The sequence below is a fragment of the Schistocerca piceifrons genome, chromosome 4 (genome assembly GCF_021461385.2).
Source record: "Schistocerca piceifrons isolate TAMUIC-IGC-003096 chromosome 4, iqSchPice1.1, whole genome shotgun sequence".
Classification (NCBI taxonomy): domain Eukaryota; kingdom Metazoa; phylum Arthropoda; class Insecta; order Orthoptera; family Acrididae; genus Schistocerca; species Schistocerca piceifrons.
In genome coordinates this window covers 558227018-558250230 of record NC_060141.1, presented here as the reverse complement: position 1 = coordinate 558250230, position 23213 = coordinate 558227018, and the positions used below count along the sequence as shown (strand labels likewise).

The window sequence follows — 23213 nt, the reverse complement described above, 5'->3', positions numbered from 1 at the left end:
ACAAATTTAAATTACTTAAATTTTTATGGGTCGACCAAATGACATTATCAAGTGGAATGATGTGCATAATCACAACACAGATTAAATATAACTACTTTAGGCAAAGACAAAAAATAAAAATAACAGATTGTAGCCTATACATCAAGGATTCAATTTCATTTAACAAACTATCAAATTCTAAAGGGGAATTATTTTGGTGCAAAATCAGAATCTTCTCTGATAGAAAAATGTTCATATTCATTTAACAAATTTTAAGGCATGCTTGTGATATAACCTGTAGCATATCAGCTGCAAAGTAATAAATATGTAAAATAGATATAAGATGCAACAATTGCTGTGTGTCACAGATTGCCTAAGTGTATAGATCCATTCAAATAAAGATTTAAAAAATAACCTCTCATTGGAGCAGTAGATGACAGGAAACTGGCATCGACCTTTTCAAACCAGAGAAAATGTAAATCATAATGTCTGGATAAGGATTTGTAACGTGTTACACTTGACCATGATCCAAGTCTATGACCAAAAACGTGTTTAATGTAAAAAATGAGCTTGTTATTTTGAATGTTGTTATTGTTGATAACCTCGTCTTTAATATTCATTCACAATGTGAGCATGCACTTAGGTACATTCATCAAGAAACTTCGTAAAACATCTATCTTTGTTTTTTTGACATTATTATGATGTCACATTTGGTTTATAAAAAAAAAGCACTCTGTAATTTTCTGATAAATACCATGACAGACATCAGTGCCTACCATTTTAAAGAGTAAAATGTGTAAAAGACTTTGACTTAAGAAAGTGTTGAAGAATTTTTTATTTGTTTCATTGTATCTCACTTTTTGTTATGTAATGGGTATAATTTACAACACGGTGTTTATCTTAAAAAGACTTTTAATAACTTTCCTATGGTAGTTACAGGAGGCTTACTGCATCACTCCTCTTGTCAGCAAACATGTTTTAATTAACAAACTGCTGTTTTATACATTTCTTCATATCTACTGTGCAGTTGGTACCGTTTCTTCAGAAGATTCCTGATAATGAGATTTTCACTCTGCAGTGGAGAGTTCGCTGATATGAAACTTCCTGCCAGATTAAAACTGTGTGCCGGGCCGAGATTTGAACTCGGGACTTTTGCATTTTGTGGGCAAGTGCTCTACCGTCTGAGCTACACCAGCACGACTCACAGCTTCAGAGTTTGAGTCTCGGTCTGGCACACAGTTTTAATATGCCAGGAAGTTTCAAGATTCCTGATATTTTTCTTATACTAGGGAGATCACTATCATATTTAATTATTTTGCCAGGCCCATATTTTTCCAAAGCTGGCTCAATTATTCACTATTAATTGAGGCACAATTTCTCTGTCTTTTCCTTACTTAAATTACATGATTCTATCTGAGTTCAGGAGAGTTCACCAGGTCAAATACTGGGGATTTTGGTTTACCTGTAGCTACAGAAGAGAAATGGACATCAAGGAAAAAACAGCAGTGGGAATAAAATGCATGTAGTCCCTCAGGGAAACACTCAGCTCAAAATCAATACCAGTGAACACTAAGATGAGAAAATATAACACAGTGATACGCCCAGCATCATGTATAGTTCAGAAACCTTGAGCATGACTAAATGAGAAAAGAATGAACTGTTAATATTTTAAAGAACAGCAATGAGGAAGATATGGGAGGAAGAAGAACAAGGAAATCTATGTCCTGATGCAACCAACAAAAATCCTACAGAAGCTGGAAAGCAAAAGAATCCAGTGGGTGGGCCATGTAGCTCATATGCAAGAAGAAAGACAGGTGAAAATGACACCTGAAGGGAAAGCAGATGCTAAATGCCCCATAGGACAACCAATGTAGCTCTGGACGGATGACCTGGTGAACGACTTGGCAGCCCTGTAGATTGACGACACTTGAAGGAGCTGAGCACAAAACAGAATGGAGGCAGTTCTGAATATCCATATTGTTGATATACTCTGTCACCTTTTCAGAAGCATGCAACACTTTGGACTGGTCACCAGTGAAGGCTGTCAATTGGCAATCTTCAAATATATGCTTCATAGCTTGCCTACAGGTCCACAATCATAATTGGAGAAGCTATTTTTCTCCAGTCTGTATAAAGACTCAGCACATCTGCCACATATTGTTTGTATTCAATTTAGGGTAGACTAGGTTTTGCTAGGCTTGTTGAATCTGGATGGTCTGGTGGTGAGGCAAGGCATGATACGAAAGGCCTGATTAGTCCACTCCTCTTTCCAGCAATCAACTAGGTTGAATCTGTTTTCATGCAAAATTGTTGCACTCTTAAAGGGTGAATGGTTAGAGCACACCCTGGGTCTCTTATTGTTGTAGCCAATTTGATGGATTTGTGAAAGAGAGTTGTTCTCGACCTTTCTGAGTTCTCTAATTAGTGATTTCTCTTGGTGCAGTTGAGGAGGAGTTATAAAGTTTAGTGGGGCTACCGAAAAGGATGGTGTTGCCTACTATGCTTGTTACATGGTCCACAGTTTGATTTAGTTAAATATCAATGAGACTAGTGTGAATATTGTTAAGCCAAACCAGTGCACAATACTCTGCTACCAGATAGACCAGACCTAAAGTTGAAGTCCACAGTGGGGCACCTGAAGATTCCCATCAACTCCTGGCAAGCTGCTGCAAGCTATAGTTCTAAGGTTGGCACCTGTGTCCGAAAAGTGATTCTTGATGCTCAGTGATCTAGTTGTGGTGACACTTGAGTATTATGGATGTTAACTGTGGGTCAGTAGTTTGTTCTCAAAGTAAATACTGAGTTCTTTGTTGACCCATTTGATGTTGAGGTTGAATGTAAAGATTTCTGTCTTTGTGGCAAGAGGTTGAAATCTCCAATTGCGAAAGTTATTCCCAGTAACTTTCAGATCCTTGGTCAAGACACCCTCAGTGGCCTCTATATCATTACAGCTTATTGCCTGGGCCAATGTGTCAGAATATCCAAACTTCCATGGGTTGGTTTCGGGCGTATCAGCCATACAACAGCTAACAAAAAGAGGGAACATAACAGATCTCTTTGGAAGGCCATTTTTCAGGTTAATCTGAGCACTCCATCTGTCACCCATGATCACCTGGCAACAACTATTAGAAAACTTGGCACTGACGATGATGATGGTAGTTTTTCAGGGGATCACTTTCATGAGTTTTAGTATCATGCCCTGTCTCCAAAATGTCATATGCTGCTATAATGATGACAAAGACAGCTGAAGTTTTAAATCATTTTTGGTAGCTCATTTCTACGAACTTAGTTAATGAGAGAACTTGAGCCAAGCAGCTCTGATGATAGCGAAATCCTACCTGTTCAGTTAGGATATGTTGAAGAGTCTGAGGTTTGATCTTGTTATATAGTAATCCTTCCAAAAGTTCGTAAAGCATGCTGAGCAGAACAACTGGTCTACAGTTTTGAGGGGATTTTTTTTTCCTGGTTTTAAAATGGAGACCACCTTCGCTCTCTACAGTTGATGGAAAACATTGTTGTCTGCAAGATATCGGTGAGACACCTGCCAAGCCACTTTCTTGTGTAATTACTGAAATATATGAGGAATTCAGTATGAATGCCACTGAAACCACGGGCTTTTCCTAATTTCATTTCCTGCCAAGCTTGGCAGCCAGAGACAGTCGACATTAGTATGAGTAGTGTTGGTGTGAGTGTGTGTGTGGTGTTGTCTGTTTCAGGACTTTTGACCAAAAACTTATGTAGCAGTTTTTTTGTTGTGCCTGACTGCAGCTCAATATGTCCACTAAATGGCAAGTAGCAATCTATCCTTTTCATATACTGTCATTATTCTATCCTTGATTTTCCACTGTTTGATGCAATCAATGTTAGTTTATTTGTATATAGTTTTAAAGTCCTGATTGGAACAAATAATTGAAGTATTAAAGGTAATCACTCACCGCAGAGGTAAAGCATTGAGCAGTCAACAGTCACACAAATTAGACTGAAATTTTTACTGGTTTGGGAGAACCTCCAGACAAAGGTGCATGTAGTATCACACACACTGTCTAGCATTGATTTCAATCTTGTTTATGTGCTGATTGACCATTCAATGCCTTGAGAGTAATATACTTATGTTTGTACCTGTCCACACTATCATATGCATTGTCAGTCTTCTGCAACAGTCCAAAGTACCCGAGACGATCACACTGGAAGACAAGGAGGCCGTGCAGAAGGTGTGATAGCTGGCAGCCCTTTGTAGACCAGCCACCAGCTCCTTCATTCATGTGAGGGTTCCACCATGCTGGCTTGGGAGAATCTCCAGTCAAGGGTGCACGTAGCATTACATAAACAGGTTCCGTTAAATTTGCCACCTCTATTCCCGCTGTGAGAATATAAAAATACATTTGATTAGAATAACATTTAAAATAATCTATCTGGAGTCTATATATGTCTACTGCACTTCTCAGCTATACATACTGTCCATCATCACATTTGTTATCCATCTGTGAAGTAGGATCACAAGAACATGAGAAAATATGATTCTGTCATGGTTTTTATCTGGTTTTTGTGGTTATTTGTGAATTCTATGACTTGGAAACTGTTTGTACTTGCTGGATATTTGGACTAGCAGCTGTATTGATGCCCATGTGCATATTTACATTTGAGATTTCTGCCTGAAGATAAGAAACACTCAAAATTGCAACTGTGCAACCGCAAAAAACAAAATAATTTTGACAGGAGAAAGCATAAACAACAACATTTAATAATTTATGTTACAATCTTAAGAACAATGCTTCAGTGGAAATAATCTTTAGCTACGTGATACAATGAGACTGTTTTGTCAATAACAACATACCAGGAAACGTAAATGAACGTAAGAGCCTAGTTAAAAATTGCTGCTTATGAACTGAACTTTGTGTATGTGTATGCACACAAACTTAGTAAATAAACAATTTTAGATCGTTTCAGAATTTCTCATGATCTCTACTACACAGAGTTAACTCCAAAGCAAGACTTTTATTTCATTGGCAATATTTAAAAATCTGGTTCCTTCTTTTTCTGACATCACAATTAAAATATCTAAGTTTAATGTAATCTCTCTCTCTCTCTCTCTCTCTCTCTCTCTCTCTCTCTCTCTCTCTCTCTCTCTCTCACACACACACACACACACACACACACACACACACACACACACAATGATTACGATCAATGAAGTGCAGCAACAGCAGAAATTCTTTCTATACTATCAGTGCTTTATTTCTACTGGGTAGAAGAAATTTTCTTCAACAGATCTCTCTCTGTCAACTATCATTAGTTGTCGAACACTAGTCATATGGACTCTGGAAGTTTCCTTGCTTCAGAGTCATGGCACAGAGTTACTGTTAAGTCCAACTTTTGAAGTGTGCCACATTGCAGTAGCTACATATAATTTCAACAACCACTGCCTGGACTCTACGACATTCCTTTCGTACTAGCAGCGTATGGGAAAATCCTGTAGGTAGAACTGGCTCTGTACTTAACAAACTTTATGGATTTCACTTTTGTGCAAGTCTTCATTCTCAACAAATGAAATACATTGATCATCCAATGAGTAACTGAAAGGAAGTAACATCACATGTTTTAAAGTGGCTTTTAATTGATTCAACTTTTTGGACTCTGAGGTAATTCACTTAAAATATCTCTGGTTCACATGAATCAGGTAATGTTATAAAAGAAATGCATTATAATGGATGGAAAAGGGGATAGTTGCACATCAAAAAGAAGCAGCTAGGAATTTATGTTGATGTAAGTTACATAAAACCAACATAATATGTAACAGAAATGAAAGTACTAACAACCACCAATTACAGAAGGAATAAGGCAGAAGAAACAAAGACCCAAAATAGCAGTCGATAAAGGATTTGTTGAACTTCTGAAAACTTACACTTCTGCCTACTTACATTTGGATTGACTACCTTGAAGTGAGTTACATAGTAGATCCATGGAAGATATGGCAACGGAACACTAGTTCCTGCAGTTTCTTCATAACAAATGTCAATGAAACCATATCTCTAGTCAGTCTAAACTATATTTAATTGAGAATACGTGTAGCAGTTGGAAATTTTATATCTTGACATGGCTATCTGTAAACAATGGGTTTCATATATATACTAAATCCAGTTATCCACATCATATATATGTGATGTGTGCCCAAAGCTGTAAACATGTTTTTCAGATAATATCATATGTTGTGCAACCTAATTATTCAGGTGTTAATTCTCAATACGATGACTATAGTAAAGTATTCAGATTTGCTGAAAACTAGGTTAATGTAAACAACTGCAACTGTTGCTACAGCATGTAACAGTAAATTTCAACTCAGCTAATCCATAGTTTTGAAAATATATACATACACCATTAGAAAGAAACTTTACTGTAACATGTTTTAATTTTTCAGAGACTAATTAACTAAAAAGGTAATTGGTACTGAAGTTGTGATATGCCTATAACTGATGTTGTTTTTTATGCCATTGCACCTATTTAATCCCCAAGTTTGACACTACACTTTCGTTGCCCTAAATCTTCAGCACCAAATGACATCCTTCATTAATCAAGTAAGTCCCTAAATATGGCAATTGTACTCATAAATAGGCAATTCATGGTGTAGGTATACAAAATAGTTTTGTATTTTTTTTTACTTGTTAATTAACCATTTACTATAGCACATCCACTCTAGTAAATCTCAGCCTAGAAATTTTATATAAAGAACATGTACTTTTTAGAATTCTAAATTATCATAACCTTCCCTTCCCAACAACTTCCAGTCTGACACCAGCAACAAAATGAGTTACCTCAACGCATTGTGTCTGAGGTCAGAGAGCAAACGAGCAACACCTACGTGAAAGTTCACTAACATCTGCATCTAGAAGTCCACAATCATGTAGTCAGGTTGCTGCCTAAAAAGTACTCAGTTAAGAGTTTCTATGTGAATTAATGCTCATTCAGTCTGTATTATGCAATGAAATGTTTAGAAGTCCATCCAACATCATAATTGTAACAGTTAACATTGTCGCATCATTTCTTCTGTTAATAACATGTATTAGTGATATATCTGTGTGAACTTGTTTGGTTTTTGTGAGCACAGATCATGTCACACTAAATGTTTATGGTGAATTTAATAACGAAGTGTGTTCAACTGAAAGTATCTCTGTAAACTTCAATTTATGAGATGAGGAGATTCATGATGTGTTGCCACTAAACACTATCACCAATTGGGTGGTCTAGCCTGGTTCTGTAGATATATGAATAAAAGTTTTAGTGAACTGGTCATCATACAACAGGCCAATTTAAAGCTGATAAATGTGTGACCCACTGTAACTAAGAAATAGTGCTGCGTTCATTATTTGTATAATATGGTACACCACCCAAAAAGTTTTCAGTTCTGAGTCAACAAACTTATGTGCTAACTAGAAGACCAAGAAGATGCGGTTCAAACCACGTTAGTATAGTTTCAAGGTCAGTTTTGATTTATAGCCTTTCCATACTGCCTTCATAATGTCTGTGGCACCTTACTGTATTTGGTTATGCTGTTGTGTTCTGTTTTCAGGAACACCTGATCGTTACAGTCATTCTATAGGATGATAGGCCTATGTTGTAACTTAAATAGCTACAATATGAAAATGCCAATATAAGCTGAAACTAATTCCGTATACATGATGCAACAAACGAGAGGTCATGATAAAATTAAAATTACAACCTTGATGGGAAAATTTGAATTGTGGTATATATGACTTCAACCCACTCTTACTAGAAGACTGTAAAACATTAATAATATGTCTAATGGCAAATATTGCATTATTTAACATATTTATTTGTGTTATTGCTAATGGTGGTGTAACTGAATTAAGGACAAAAGAGTTACCTAATTTGGCACCAATGACACATGATGTAATATCTCTTTCTGGGCGAGACGAATTGAATGGTATGCTAGGGAAAAGCCAGTTATTTTCGAAGACTGACACAAGTAGCTGCCTGGATGATGTAACTGAGTGTCCTTGTTTTTCCAGCTGGTAAAAGAGTGTACTGGGAACCTGAACAGAAGCTTCGATCACCTGAAAAATCATTAAAAAATATAAATATGTTAATAAATTTTTTATTTATTTTATCCAAGGACACATTTTAGAAGCAACAAGCTAATATTTAACCCTTCAGTTGCAAACAAAGTATGTAACATAAATTAAGGAACACTAATAAACCTTGACTATGGCAGTATTTTGCTGTACACCGAAAAGGGAGAAAGAAATCAAACAAATGGTTAACAAGTTCTGCAGATTTGGAACTCTGCTCTATTGAATATGTTACGGTATAAGGTATTTCTTGTAGGTCCTCCATTTTCATACTTCTTAAGCACTTACTTTTACATAAGTTTAGGATAATATATATCTATGATGTCTAATCAGGCCTGCTTCACAATTATGTTATGCATAAAATATAATAATACTACTTATTAAAATAAATGATAAATCTTACAATTAGACTTTGTATAACAATAACCATTGAAATCAGACAATGGAAAATCCAGGACAGAATGCAACAATATTATGAGAAGGAAAGTTGCTACTCAATATAGAGCGCAGATGCTGAGACACAGATAGGCACAACAGAAAGACTTTCACAATTAAAGCTTTCAGCCATTGACCTTTGTCAACAATACACATACACATACACACACACACACACACACACACACCCACACACACATACACTTGTGCAAATGCAACTCACACACACGACTGCAGTGTGTGTGTGTGTGTGTGTGTGTGTGTGTGTGTGTGTGTGTGTGTATTGTTGACGAAGGCTCAGCATCTCCGCTATACGGTGAGTAGCAACTTTCCTTCTCATAATATTGTAATAACCACTGAAATATTAATAAGAGTATTGTGATAATAGTTATTATTATTATTATTATTAATTATTACACAGCATCGCAATGTTGGTCCTCAAGTGCCCTGTACACAGTGGAAAATGTTTTACTTGACAAAAAATTAACGCACAAGACAGTTCAAAGTAACAAACCTCCTGCATCAAACCAACTGTATGCAGCACTGTGACTGCAATTGGCTAATTTGTGTACAGCTTTGTGATGTTGACCTGCCCAGCATAAACTAATGAAATTTGCACCACGTACCCAGGATAACAGATATATGATTTGTGATTAGTTAGTGTAGAAGTAAATTTGCCACCTGATCTAGGCTTTTGTACCAAATACTCTTAACAGACGACATCCTCTTTTTTCTTTTTAAAAAAGAAGTGCTTGTGGTAAGAAAGGTCTCTTGCTAGAACTACATAGCTTTTTATTTCCCACTTTGTGTAGTCAGGGTTACAAAGACATAGCAGAATGCCAGCATATAACATGATTTGTAAGAGAAGAAAGAAGCAAAACAATTCTCAAAAACAACAGTACCCATTCACACACAGATTTTCAAATACTATACTTGCAGAAACACAGTCTATCGAGGATCGAATAGCTGTTAAGACCCTCAGATCTAAATCAGGCATGAGGTATCCAGCTAACAGCACAGTTCATCTTGAATTATTAATAGTAATTACATTTTTTAACTAATGCACACCTGTGCAGTGACACTGGACCTGGAGGTTAGATGATTGAAATAATGCTGAATTTTCACTGCCATTATTTGGCTGGCAAGGGGAGGAGAGCTGATGGTGTAACGTTCCCGATTACCAGTCTTTGCACCAGTGTCCTGGATTAAATTCCAAACTTCTCTGCAGTGCTTCATGAAGAGAAGGTGTGTGACCTTGTTGATAGGGATCCATCCACTGGATGGGGATTGACCCCCTTGGTGGTTTTCGAGAGGAACAGGCCATGTGTCAGCACTGGGTTTCAGTCTCTCCCTTCCCCTTATCCACAACAACACAAACCCAACACTACACTGCACACACACTCATCAATCACCCACATGAAACAGATACACAATTGACACTTCATAATACGTTGATGGAAGGCAAAGGCAAACCACCTCTACCAGGACCTTGCCAAGTGTGGCAATGCAGGATTCCTGCACCTGCTCCCTTGCGCTTATTTCCTGAGTATGGGGCCATCCTGGCTTGATATTAGTTATCTTGGCTTGAGTAAAGCCATTCTCTTCCTCTTTGGAGTTCAGGTTTGTTTTCTTTCAAAATTGTACTTGATTTCGGTGTTTTTATTGATGAGCTGTGAGTCTTACTATTAACCCCATAACATGTAAACCATTGCCCATATGCTTTAGGTCCTTAAAATTCACAATGGAAACTATAAGTGCAATTGGTTACACTTTTAAAAAGAATATCATCAATAAATCTGTTACATGTGTTGTGGGAGAAATGAAATGTACATATACTCTCACAACTAAATTTTGTAATATAGTGTACAAATTAACCAACAAGCATCCAGAATACCTTACTGCTTACTCCTTGCCTGGTTGATCTATGGTCATCTCACTTTTTTCTGGCATTTTAGTGATGCATCTACATGGTATAGACACATACACATTTGTTTATAAGCTTGGGGACAACTGTGAATGTACAATTGCATAAAAATAAATCAAACTATTTTTCAGCAACTTGACTCAATGAAAACAGGTCAGTAGAGTTTCTTCAAGATACATTTTTTTGGTGTAAGAGGTCTTTCAGAAAATAACTGTATTTTATTTTAACTTTACAGATAATTCATCCTCATCCCCTTCAAAGTACTGCCACCCCATAGCTCATACTTTTTCCTAGTGGTGTTTCTCTTTCATGGAGCAGTCCTGGATAGCTTCATTTGAGATGGCCTTTAAGGTCAGTGACGAATTTGCTTTGAAGCCCTCCATATGATGAAAATGGCATCCTTTCAGCACTGACTTTAATTTTGTAAATAAGAATAAATCATAAGAGCCATGATGGCCCAGTTAGGAGGCTGTGATTCAACAGTCATCTGATTTTTGGCACAAAGTTGAATGTGTGGGCGGACTGTTAATGGTGCAAGAACCATGAGCTGTCTCGCCACAACTTTGATCTCTTTTTGCAATTTTTTTTTCATGTAACTGTTGCAAAATGCTTTGATAGTACACATGGCTTGCTGTGTCACCTTTTCTGAATGTGTGGATCATCAGTCGAAGTGGAAGACCTTCCAGGTTAAAGATCATCTTCAACTGGCTAATAGCTATTTTTCAAAACACAAAAATCATTTATAACATTATGTAAGACCCAGAGCATCATCTCCTTAAGCTTGTTTCAAAAGCTGAAACATTTCTGTAAAAGTTTTTCACATTTCCACACAAAATTTTACATTGCATCACTGATCCAGAAAATCACATATTTTGCCATTGGCACTTAAACACATTATTATATTCAAATAACAATATCGCAAAACTAAATGAGATATCAACACTCCAAAAACATGTAGTAAGGAGATAATGTGCAAAGCAGTGCTGCCAACTGCATATCACTAAATATCTCCATTGGTGCCAAATTAAAAATGTTCAATTATTTTCTGAACTCACATTGTACTTGACTCTTTTGTGACTACTGTATTGCTGGACATTAACAGCAGTGCAACCAAAGAGAAAATCAATTGAGGATGCTACCACTCCATCAACATTATGACCTATATTTGCTGGCCAAGATATGTGTTACATTGCAGAAAAAATGCAATCAGATGGAATCAGTTTAAAGGTATACTCATTGGACTACACTTCATATGGGCTTCGGTTGTGGACACACTGCTACTGATGACTGTTCATCATACCACAGGAGTTTCTTTCAGTGCTCATTTCAGTGATTTTATTTCAGAGCATTCTTATTAATGGTTTGCACACTCAGCATTCATATTACTATATTGGAGACAATATGTGTTCAATAAGTAACAAAATCTATCTCTAACAGAAACTTGAAACAAAGTGGTTTTCATTCTATTATTACTTATGCCAGCCTATAAAAATTACATGGAACAAGTTCAAGACAGCGAATGAGCCACTACTGGCATTACACAAGAATAACAAAGTACAGTACCACAGGCCTCAGAGTTGATCAGCAGTATGTGTCGTCAAAAACTGAAAAAGTGGAGCTTTATGTATGTTATGAATTCATGGTCCACAAGTAAAATGAATCCTCTTCAGCTGTGAAAGAGTGCAATCGTTCCATATACTTTCTTTGAGGAAAATTCTGGCATTCATTCATGGAACTGGGTTTCATACAGTTGTGTTAGCCAATTCTCAAATTTAATATATATTTTGTCAAGGAAAAAAGAACCACATAATTCTGAAAAGACTCATGTAATGAAGATGTCCTGGCAGTACTTAACTAACTACATCTTCTTCATGTAAACAAAAATATTTATGTATATTTAAAAACAAAGACGATGTGACTTACCATACGAAAGCGCTGGCAGGTCGATAGAAACACAAACAAACACATACATACACATAAAATTCTAGCTTTCGCAACCAATGGTTGCTTCGTCAGGAAAGAGGGAAGGAGAGGGAAAGACGAAAGGATGTGGGTTTTAAGGGAGAGGATAAGGAGTCATTCCAATCCCGGGAGCGGAAAGACTTACCTTAGGGGGAAAAAAGGACAGGTATACACTCGCACACACACACACATATCCATCCGCACATACACAGACACAAGCAGACATTTGTAAAGGCAAAAAATATTTATGACAACATTAAACTATTTTTGACTCAACTGGGTAAAAAGAAACTCTCCATTGATTATTTGCACACTTTTAAGAAACATACATTGCCTGTCATCCTCTACACACAACGTAACTCTACTGAGGTTACACCTGGTCAGGTTCAACAGGTGTGTTGCGATTGGCTAACCTTACCTAGACCATGTGGATTGAGGTACATTGGCTCCAGACAGCTATGTAGTAGGTACTGATCAGTGTGTTTTGTCAATGGCATAGGTGGACAATGGCTTTACAGGTAGATGGCTTCAGGTTCGACAAGTAGAGACATCTACTAACCCCAAGATGTATTTCTGTAAGTGTTTATTAGCACAATAAGACACCATTACAAGACTATGGAGCCAACCTGTTACTTCATCATACATGTATAACACATCACAGATCTTGGATGGAATGTAACAATATTATGAAAAGGAGATGTACTTCCCTTTCACATCCCTCAACTCTTAATATTGCAGTGTGGTATCTGTATAAGTGATAAGTAGTATTTGGCTCTCTGTATTTTGCACCTGCTACCTTCAGAATTTAACTCAAAGTTTTCTGGAGGTATAAATAGTTTCCTCATCAGACCTCTGGGAGGGGCGAACTGCATTAAATGCTGCTGAGAGTAGGAACATGAATCTTGGAAACAAAGTAAGGATCGGTACCTGGAACATACAGAGTTTATATCAAGCTGGGAAATTAGCTAACTTAATGCAGGAAATGGGAAGATTGAAAATAGATATTCTAGGAATGGCAGAGACATGGTGGCCAGATACTAGAATGTGTGAGGTTCACGGAGGAACTATCTACTATTCAGGGAACCAAGACAATAAGACACAGAAAAGGAGTCGGAATAATTGCTTCAGAAAAAGTTTCAAAATTTGTAATACATTTCTTCCCTCATTCAGACCGAATGGCTTTAATTAAACTTAATGTCATTCCAATTAATGTCAACATCATCTAAGTATATGCGTCCACATCAGATTCACCTGAAGATGAAATTGAGGTATTCTACGAAGAGTTGAAACAACTTCTTAGGTTGGTAAAAGAACATGAGATAAACATAATTATGGGTGATTTTAACTCTAAAATAGGAGAAGGAAGATTTGAAGAACTAGTCAGTCCATATGGACTAGGAATACGAAATGATCGAACGAATGGCTTTGTCAATTTTGTGTCAAGAGGAAAAGATGAAGATAACATACACTTGGTTTGAACTACCCCCTAGATGCTTGTACATATGGAGAGCTCCAGCTGGTCACTCTGACAATATAGTACGAAATCAAATAGATTACATTCTGATTAACATGCACTTTGGATCCTCAGTTATGAGGGCCTGCATCTATCCGGGAGCTGATGTTCCCTCAGACCATGTCCTGCTAGTAGCAGAAATAAAAATAAAAATTACAAATGTCAAAGAACATACGCAACAGTGGAAAATAGAATATGATCACCTTAAAGATGAAGATATCAAGAATAGGGTAACCACAAAAATCAGGGAAAGAATTACAGATACAGTCAAACCACAACTAGAAGAAGGAAGAGATATAAACAACATTGGGAGGAAATGCAGAAAATTGTGACATATGTTGCAGAAAATGAAATAGGTTACAAACAGAAAACATGAGAGAAAGACTGGACGACAGACAAAATTTTGGCATTATTTGAAAAAAGGAGAAAACATAAAAATGAAAGAAACCAGGACAAATACAGGGACATGCAGAATGTCACAAGAAAGGAGATAAGATCAGCAAAAAATAACTGGCTGAAACAACAATGTAAAGAGTTGGAATGACTGCAACAAATACATAATGACTTTAGCTTGCATATGAAGATAAAGGAAATGGTTGGTATATATTATAAGAAAATTTTATCAAATATAGAAAATGACCAAGGAGAAATAGCACAGAATTATCAGCAAAAGAAAACTATATAAACTATATAAACAATCTTTTTGCAGATGAAAGACCTGAAATAGTAAATAAAGATGATGAGGGTATAGCTTGTCCTGCCATCACAAAAGATGAAAAGCAGTTGTTCCAGACCAAATAACAGTTGAAATTCTGAAATTATTAGATGATCATGGATCCCAGTTCTCCAAAAAATATTTAATCACATTTATCATACAGGTAAATTTTGTGACAAATGGCTGACATCACACTTCATCCCTTTGCCCAAGAAGAACAATGCAAGAAAATGCACAGGCTACAGACTAATTAGCCTGATACGCTATACCCTAAAGATATTTCTCAAGATCATTTAATACAGAACCATGGCCAAGTGTGAAAGGAACATCAGATATTCACAGTTTGGATTTGGACGGGGTCTAGGTACGAGGGAAGCACTGGTTGCGATTCAGGTATTTGTTCAAAAGTGCTAGATCTGAGGAAGAATGTAATGCTGTGCTTCGCAGACTATGAAAAACCACTTGACAGAATGCAACACCAAAAACTTGAACAAATTTTGAGAAGACTGGAGATAGATGAAAAGATATTCTTTGTGTAGAAAATCTGTACTGGAATCAAACTGCTGTGGTCAGAACTGTTGGCCAATTGACAGAAGCACAAAAAATCTGTAGAGTTAGACAAGGCTGTGTACTCTCATCACCTTTACTCAGAACTTATATTCCAGGAGGCGCTTGAAGATTGTGAGATAGGTATAAAAGTAAATGGGGTATGGATTAACAACATAAGATACGCAGATGACACAGTCTTAATTGCAGATAACACGAATGATCTGCAAGATCTTCTGACTACAGTGGGAGAACACAGCAGGAATCTGAGTCTCAAGATCAACACCAAAAAGACTAAATTTATGATAGTCACTCACAATACAGATGAGCATCAAAATGCAGAATTAATGCATATTAATCAACCCACAGACAGGGTGAATAGATTTAACTACTTGGGAATATGGTTGTGCGAAATCTTGAAAGAAATGAAGGACCTGAAAACCAGGACTGCAAATTCTAGCAAATTTGCTTACAGAAAAGAAAGTGCAATTGTTTCTTATGTCCCACAAAATAAAAATAACAAACAAAAAAAAAGTTTCACTGTTCTCAAGTATGCATTATGATGCTGAAACTGACAGAAACACAGGAGATAAAAGAAAACCTATTATGATAACTTATTATAACACATACAAAATTGGAGTTGATATGGTCGACAAATTGTGCTCTGCCTACAACATTCAGAGGGGTGCACAATGATGGCCCATGGTCATATTTTGTTCGATACTGAATGTTGCCGATATAAATTCAAAGATAATTTATATGGGAAATGGCTAGGAAAGTTTCCGTTGACAGCTGTTTCTTTGTCAGCTTGGATGGGAACAAAGCCTGCTTTCCAGTCTACCTCGGACACTTACTACATGCATTATTGAAATTCTGCCGCAAAATTTCTGACCTTTAGGTCTTGTTAGTGAGAGAGCCAACAGTGCCGACGCCAATCAAGGAAGAAGGAAGCGTTGCAAACTCTGTCTCACAACTAGTACAAGATGACTGACGAAATACTCGTTTAAATTGTGCAGACAACATCTGTATCTTCAACACTGTGATTTTGTTTGCCTGGAAGGATGTGAATTGGGTGTTCCTCCAGAAGAAACACGAAAACATCCCTTATTTGTCATATTTTTAGTTGTAAGTTACTTTTCTGGACTTTGTATGTCGTACATACCATGTAAAACATTTCCTGAACATTATATTTTTCCAAGTGTAGTTCCTTATTTCTATGTTGTATGTTCATGAAATAATTCTCTAATAAAATTATTGAAAATAAATGTAGCACCTTATACAATTCTGGAGCTCATCCATACGTGATATTTTTGAAGTATTGTTAATTTGAATGAATGGGTATCACAGATCCGGTGCCAGCATCTATGTGAGTTTAGGGTCACCAGCATAGGAGTGTTAAGGGTATCACCTTCTAAAACTGATAATCAAGGGGAAGATTGAAGAAAAAAGAGAATTGGCAGGAGAAAACTGTCATGGCTCCACAACATCAGACAGTGGACAGGAATAAGAAATGTCGGTGACTTGATCAGCGCTGGAAGAGAGAGAGAAGACTGGGAAAATGTGATCGCAAACATACCTTAGAGAATATGCAGCAGCAAAAGAAGAAGATCTTCAGAATTTCAAAGAGAGTATTATGGTCAATATTGTCAAAAGCTTTCTCTAAGTCTACAAATGCTGTAAACATAGGTTTGTCTTTCCTTAACCTATGTTCTCAGAGAAGTTGGGGGTTAGTACTATGTTGTGTTCCTACATTTCTCTGAAATCCAAACTAATTTACCCTGAGGTCAGCTTCTACCAGTTTTTCCATTTGTCTGTAAAGAATTTATGTTAATATTTTCCAACTATGACTTATTAAACTGATAGTTCTGTAATACTCACAGCTGTCAACACGCACTTTCTTTTGAATTGGAATTATTACATACTTCTTTAAGTCTGAGGTTATTTCGCCTGTCTCATGCATTTTGCACTCTAGATGGAAGCGTTTTATCATGGTTGGCTCTCCCAAGGCTATCAACAGTTGTGACGAATGTGTTCTACTCCACAGGCTTAGGTCTTTCAATGCTCTACCAAATTCTTCTCACAATATCATGTCTCCCGTCTCACCTTCATCTCTGTCCTCTTCCGCTTCTATAATATTGTGTTTGTCTCAAGTGTATAGACTCCTGTACATACTCCTTCTAACTTTTAGCTTTCCCTTCTTTGCTCAGTATGGTTTTCCATCTGAGCTCTTGATATTCGTACAGCTGCTTCTCTTTTCTCCAAAGGCCCCTTAAATGTTCCTGTATGCAATTTCTATTGTTCCCCTAGTGAAATATGCTTCTCAGTTCTTACATTTGTCCGCTAGGCATTCCTGCTTAGCCCTTTTGCATTTCCTATCAATCTCATTTTTTAGTCTTTTGTGTTCCCTTTCACCTGCTTCATCCGCTGCATTTTTATATGTTCTTCTTTCATCATTTAAATCCAATATCTACTGTGATATCCAAAGATTTCTACTGGGCCTTGTCTTTTTTACATATTTTATCATCTGCCACCTTCACTATTTCATCTCTCATGGCTACCTATTCATCATCTACTTTATTTCTTTTCCCCATTCTAGTCACTCGTAGCCTAATGCTCTCTTTGGAACTCTCATCAACTTCTTGTTCTTTCCACTTATCTAGGTCCCACCTCCTTATATACAGAATATTTTGACTACTTTGTCACACTGCAAATCCAATACAACAGAAGCTGACAAAATCTCACACTTGATGAAAGGAGCCACAAAAGACATGTAAAAAGTTCTTTTGGTAAAGAATTGTCACAACAATTGGCCAATTCATCAAGCAGTGCCAGCATATCAAGGAAACAAAACAGAATAGAATCGGACAAAAGAATTATGACTGATTACCAAATGTGGTTCCCATGTCAGTTATGGAAAAGCATTACAATCTTACCGCTCTAATACATCAGATAATAAGAAAATACATAAGCAGTTAATAGCAGCTAGAACTGTCAGACCAAGTAAGTAAGAGATAGTAGCCACAAATTTCGACCCCATATGTCAGGAAGTAATAGAGAATGTTGAAGAAGAGGTGTATCAATCTTTAGTATTAACCTCTTCCACCAGCTGAACATGCCAAGAAGAATGCACTCAAACAACTAGGACTTAGGCCACAGCCATCACATGACAACTCAGCACCCTATTAATTCAGATGCAACCATCTCCTTCACCAAGCATAACACCCTGCAGCAGAACAGACATTCGAAGAACGGAGTACAACACACTGATAGGTTTCCACTGTGCATGCTCTGGACACATTGTACACTACAACAGGGAAAGATGATGAATGTTTGATAACTACTACACTACCATACATCAACCACCACAACAGTTCTATTCATGCCCATGAACTACAGACTACTGCCACCGAGGTGACCATCTCAGCAGGCGAGGCTACCATAGATTAAAATCCACCATGGATGACAGTCACCAAGATATCAGGAAATCTCTGATGCATCATCAATGGAGAGCTTGTCTGGGCACTAGTCCACTCAAGGGCTTCCTTTTTTGTAATTGTCACCAGCTAAAGAAGAATTTGTTCCATGACACAAAAGCAATTATGCTGAAAGTTGCAAATGGGATACATGTACTGCTGACAGGAACATGTACTGCAAAAATAGTTATCAATGATAGAACATACCCCTTCACATTTGTTGTTTTAACAGAATGTAGACATAATCTTATTCTCAGATGGAACTTCTTGTAGGCATCAAAAGCAGTCATAGACGGTGGAAAATCATAGCTCCATATTGCTGAAGCTGATTTCAACAAGAACACATACCAAAGATTGCTCTGGGTGGTTGTATGCCATTGAAGACATTGCTAATCTGCCATTACAACTAGGTGAGTTTCAGTCATAAATCTAGATGTCCAGTTGAGCTGTTAGCTTTCGCCAGTTGCAAAATGCTACTCAGTTTCACTTAAGAAATCTACACACTAGCAACGATTGTTGATCATGAGTATTGCAGCTGGTCAAGGAGAACTTTGGTTCACTAACTGTCACAATCAGTCACATCTCATCCCTAACAGTATGGGCATAGTAACAGCCTAACCAGTCCAGTAGAGGCAACTTAATGCAACAGATGGAAAACCATGCTCAACTACTACAACAGAAAATGCTGGGAGGAAGCTACTAACAAACTCCCAATAGGATTTGGTCTGATCGAGGAACAATACTAGGCAGTTAACACTAGACAGTTTTAGCCATTCACCAATTTTTGGATGCTTCAATCTGGATAGGGGACAAGACACACCAAATGCCCCATGGTAAAACACCATATCAACAATGGGGATCATCCACCAATTAGCCAGTAGTGATATAGACTGTCATCAGCTGAATGACAGGAAAACAGGAAGAAGTGGATAAGATGTTGAGAAATGTCATCACTGAATCTTCAGAGAGTTCTTGGTCTCCTCCCACAGTCCTTGAGTAGAAGAAAAATCGCACATCGTGTTTTTGTGTCAGTTACTGATGATGGGACAAAATCATGAAAAACATTGTCTACCCACAGCTGCACTACTGATGACACCCTATTCTGCTTGAAACAAGCAAAGTACTTCCCAACTAAGGCCATGCTGACAGGCTACTGGCAAACTGAGGTCGACGAGGCCAACAGGGCAAAGACTGCCTTCATAGCTCTTGATGCGTCTATGGGGTTCAGAGTTAAGCAATTTGGAATATGGACCACACCAACCAACTTCAAACATATAATGGACAACCTGCTTCAATATCTTACACAGATGATGAATCTTTGCTACCTGAATGCCACTGTCATTTTATGAACATATCTGATTAATACCTAAGCTGCCTGACAACTTTGTTTAAGTTTGCTCAGATTATAGCGCTCTGCCTGAATCTGAAGAAGTGCCTTTTTGTCCTCCACGAAATAAAATTCTTGGGGAACCAAGTTAATGGTAATGGAGTTTGTCCAGATAGAGGAGAACAAGGACCAGTCACAGATATTCTGACTTCTCATCATGTTCATGCTGAGAGAGGTTTTCTTGGAATGTACTCATAATAACGGCGATTTAGACCTTCCTGAATCACTTATACAGACCCATCTCTTGTACTAAGATAGGTCCCTTGCATGAACTACTGCAGGAAGACACCAAGGCTTGCAAGGTGCAGTCTCAGCATCGTATGATAGGAATGCCGAGACACCCACCAATGCTAGCGGTCACGGGATAGGTGCAGTTCTAGTACAAAATCGGGAAAGTGCTGCAAATACCATAGTTTATGATTCAAGAATAGTCTCGAAGTGTGAGATGGACTTCTCTACAAATAAAAAAAGAGTGCCTTGCAGCTGTTTGGACATCAATAATTTTCAGCCATATTTATTTAGTAAATCATTCACTGTTGTGATGGACCACCTTCCTTTCCATTGGCCAACTAGCCTGAGGGATTTGTTGGGTATACTGGCAAGATGTACACTGAAGGCTCAGGAGTATGACACCACAACAGTATACAAGCATTGGTGCACACATAAGGAAGCTGACTGCCTTTCAAGGAATCCCTTGGCGGAACACAGCAGCCTGAAGAAATCTGTCATTAAAAAACATTGCTGCTGAAAAGAGGAAAGAACCAGAGTTGCTGAACGCCATAGAAGCCTGAAGAGGAAGCAACCAACCAAAGGAGAATTTCAATAAATAAATGGAACAGTGTGTAAGAAGAACTATGACCTAATGGGATGGAAATGGTTGCTCATCATTCCCGCTCATCTGCAACCACTTACGCTGAAGTATTTCCATGAAGGTCCAACCTCTGGCCACATGGGATTTGTGAAGACTCTAGACAGAACTAGATGCAGGTATCACTGGCCAGAGCTCTACTGGCCCATAAAGCAATATTTGAGCCACTATAGGGAATGCCAGCAACAGAAACGTATGCCCCAGTTAACTCCAGGGCAGCAGCAACATTCCACCAAATTGAAATTGACCTCTTGGTTGGGTTCCCGAAGTTGATAAACACAAATTAATGGATAACAGTGTTACTATGTGAGCCACTGTAACGAATCCCAGCAACAGAAATGAACACTGCAGTTACCTAAAGAGCTTCTGGTACAATATTCTGCCTGCAGCAGCACCATTCCATCAAACTGGAATCAACTATTGGGCTGATTGGTGAGATAGTCACTGACCGTCCAGCAGTACGTCGCCACAATGGTATGTAAAAATGAATGCAAACATAAGGATGCTGACTGCTTTTTAATGAATCATTTGGCAGAACACAGCAGTGTGGATAAAATATCAGTGATGTCTGCAATAAATAACATAAGATCTAGCATTGCCAAAAACCACAGAAGCTCATCTGCACCCAGCTGTCCTCAAGTATTTCCATGATAATCCTACATCTAGTCACATAGGATTCATGAAGACTCTAAACAGAACTAAATTTTGGTATCACTGGCCAGGTCTCTACCAACCCATTAAGTGCTATGTGAGCCACTATAAAGAATGCCAGCAATGGAAACACATGCCACAGTTAACTCCAGGCCATCTGATACCAATTCTGACTGCAACAGCACCACTCCACCAAACTGAAATTGATCTCTTGGTTAGGTTCCCAACGTTGATAAACAGAAATCAATGGATAATAGTCTGCACTGACTACCTCACCAACTAAGCTGTCACCAAAGCTGTTATGACTGCCAATGTTCAACAAATTGCAAGGTTTCTTGTAGAAGACAACATTTTGAAGCATGGAGCATCCCATGTGATGATTTTTAATCACTGAAAAGTTTTCCAGTTGAAACCAGTATCAGAGGTAATTTTACACTGTGACATCACCAACAGGATGATGACTACCTACCAGACATAGACGAATGGCCTCACAGAATGCTTTAATAAAATGATGGCAAATAGAGAGACTGGGGTACAATACTGCCCATCATGACATTCGCCTACGGCACAGCAAAGCACGACACTACATGCTTTACACAGTTCTTTCAGCTCTATGGCTGTAATGCAAATCAACAATGGATATGCTGTTCTCGTTTCAACCACACTATATTACTCAGGATGACTATGTTCAACACATCATACCCGGATCGAGGAAGCAAGGTAGCTTGCTTGCATATAGGTCCTGGCTGCCTATGAGAAGAACTGAGGGTTTGAGGTGTGTTTGCTTGAGTGTATGAATGGTGTGTGTTTCTCTGTTGTCCTTTAGCTGATGACGGCTGTGGCCAAAACCTTTTTGTAAGTGACTTTTCATTGTGTTTTGTGTAAGTGACTTTTCATTGTGTCTGTCTCCAACGTAATGTGTCTCTTTTATGGGAAGTAGCAATCTATCTTTTCCTACACTGTTGATATTCCTACGCGAGTTTCCATTATTTGAAGTGTTGCAGTCCTTCACTGGTGACCCAGCTTTCGGTTTTGACCTTGATTGTGGTTACAACATGATAATATCATTGCTTTAATTGGCTTAGCATATAGCACCTCTTGATGGATCAGGCAATGAGACACTCACAGACTAATTTCTCCCTTATCAAGCTAGTAAGCCCACTTTGCCCTCCCCACATTGACAGTACACTGTTTGTTGTGATGCTGACCAGCTGTTTCTGCTCCCTCCCAAAAAAATAAATTACCAGCTCCACAGCATCAAACATATCCTTGTCAGCAGTAGTGTCCTTAAATGAAATTTAACTGAGAATCATCTCCAGCTCAGCTCTTACTCTGTGCACAAAAATCACCAACTGCGCTGTTTTTGGGAATTTGTGGTAAGGTCTTATGGGACCAAACTGCAAAGGTCATCAGTCCCTAAGCTTATGCACTACGTCATCTAACTTAAACTAACTTACGCTAAGGACAACACACACACACACCCATGCCCGAGGGAGGACTCGAATCTCCTACGGGCGGGAGTTGTGCGGACCGTGACAAGACGCCTCAGACTGCACTGCTATCCCGCGTGGCAACTGTGCTGTCTCTCACACGTCAGTGGGATTGTCATGTGTGATGAAACATGGTAAGAATTTGGATGCCCTTTAAGTCACTGACACTGTACATCTGCAGTCATA

General features: G+C 38.0%; 1 protein-coding gene across 3 annotated transcripts in view; it reads right to left on the bottom strand.

Annotated features, from left to right (window-relative positions):
- LOC124796455 (adhesion G protein-coupled receptor A3) overlaps positions 1-23213 on the bottom strand; it is a 197044-nt gene that overhangs the window by 39102 nt on the left and 134729 nt on the right. For all 3 annotated transcript variants that reach the window (XM_047260676.1, XM_047260677.1, XM_047260678.1), the window contains 2 exons: positions 7859-8048; positions 4099-4339 (listed from right to left, as the gene is read on the bottom strand). In XM_047260676.1, the coding sequence (XP_047116632.1) occupies positions 4099-4339; positions 7859-8048 (431 nt within the window). The remainder of the gene's footprint in view (positions 1-4098; positions 4340-7858; positions 8049-23213) is intronic.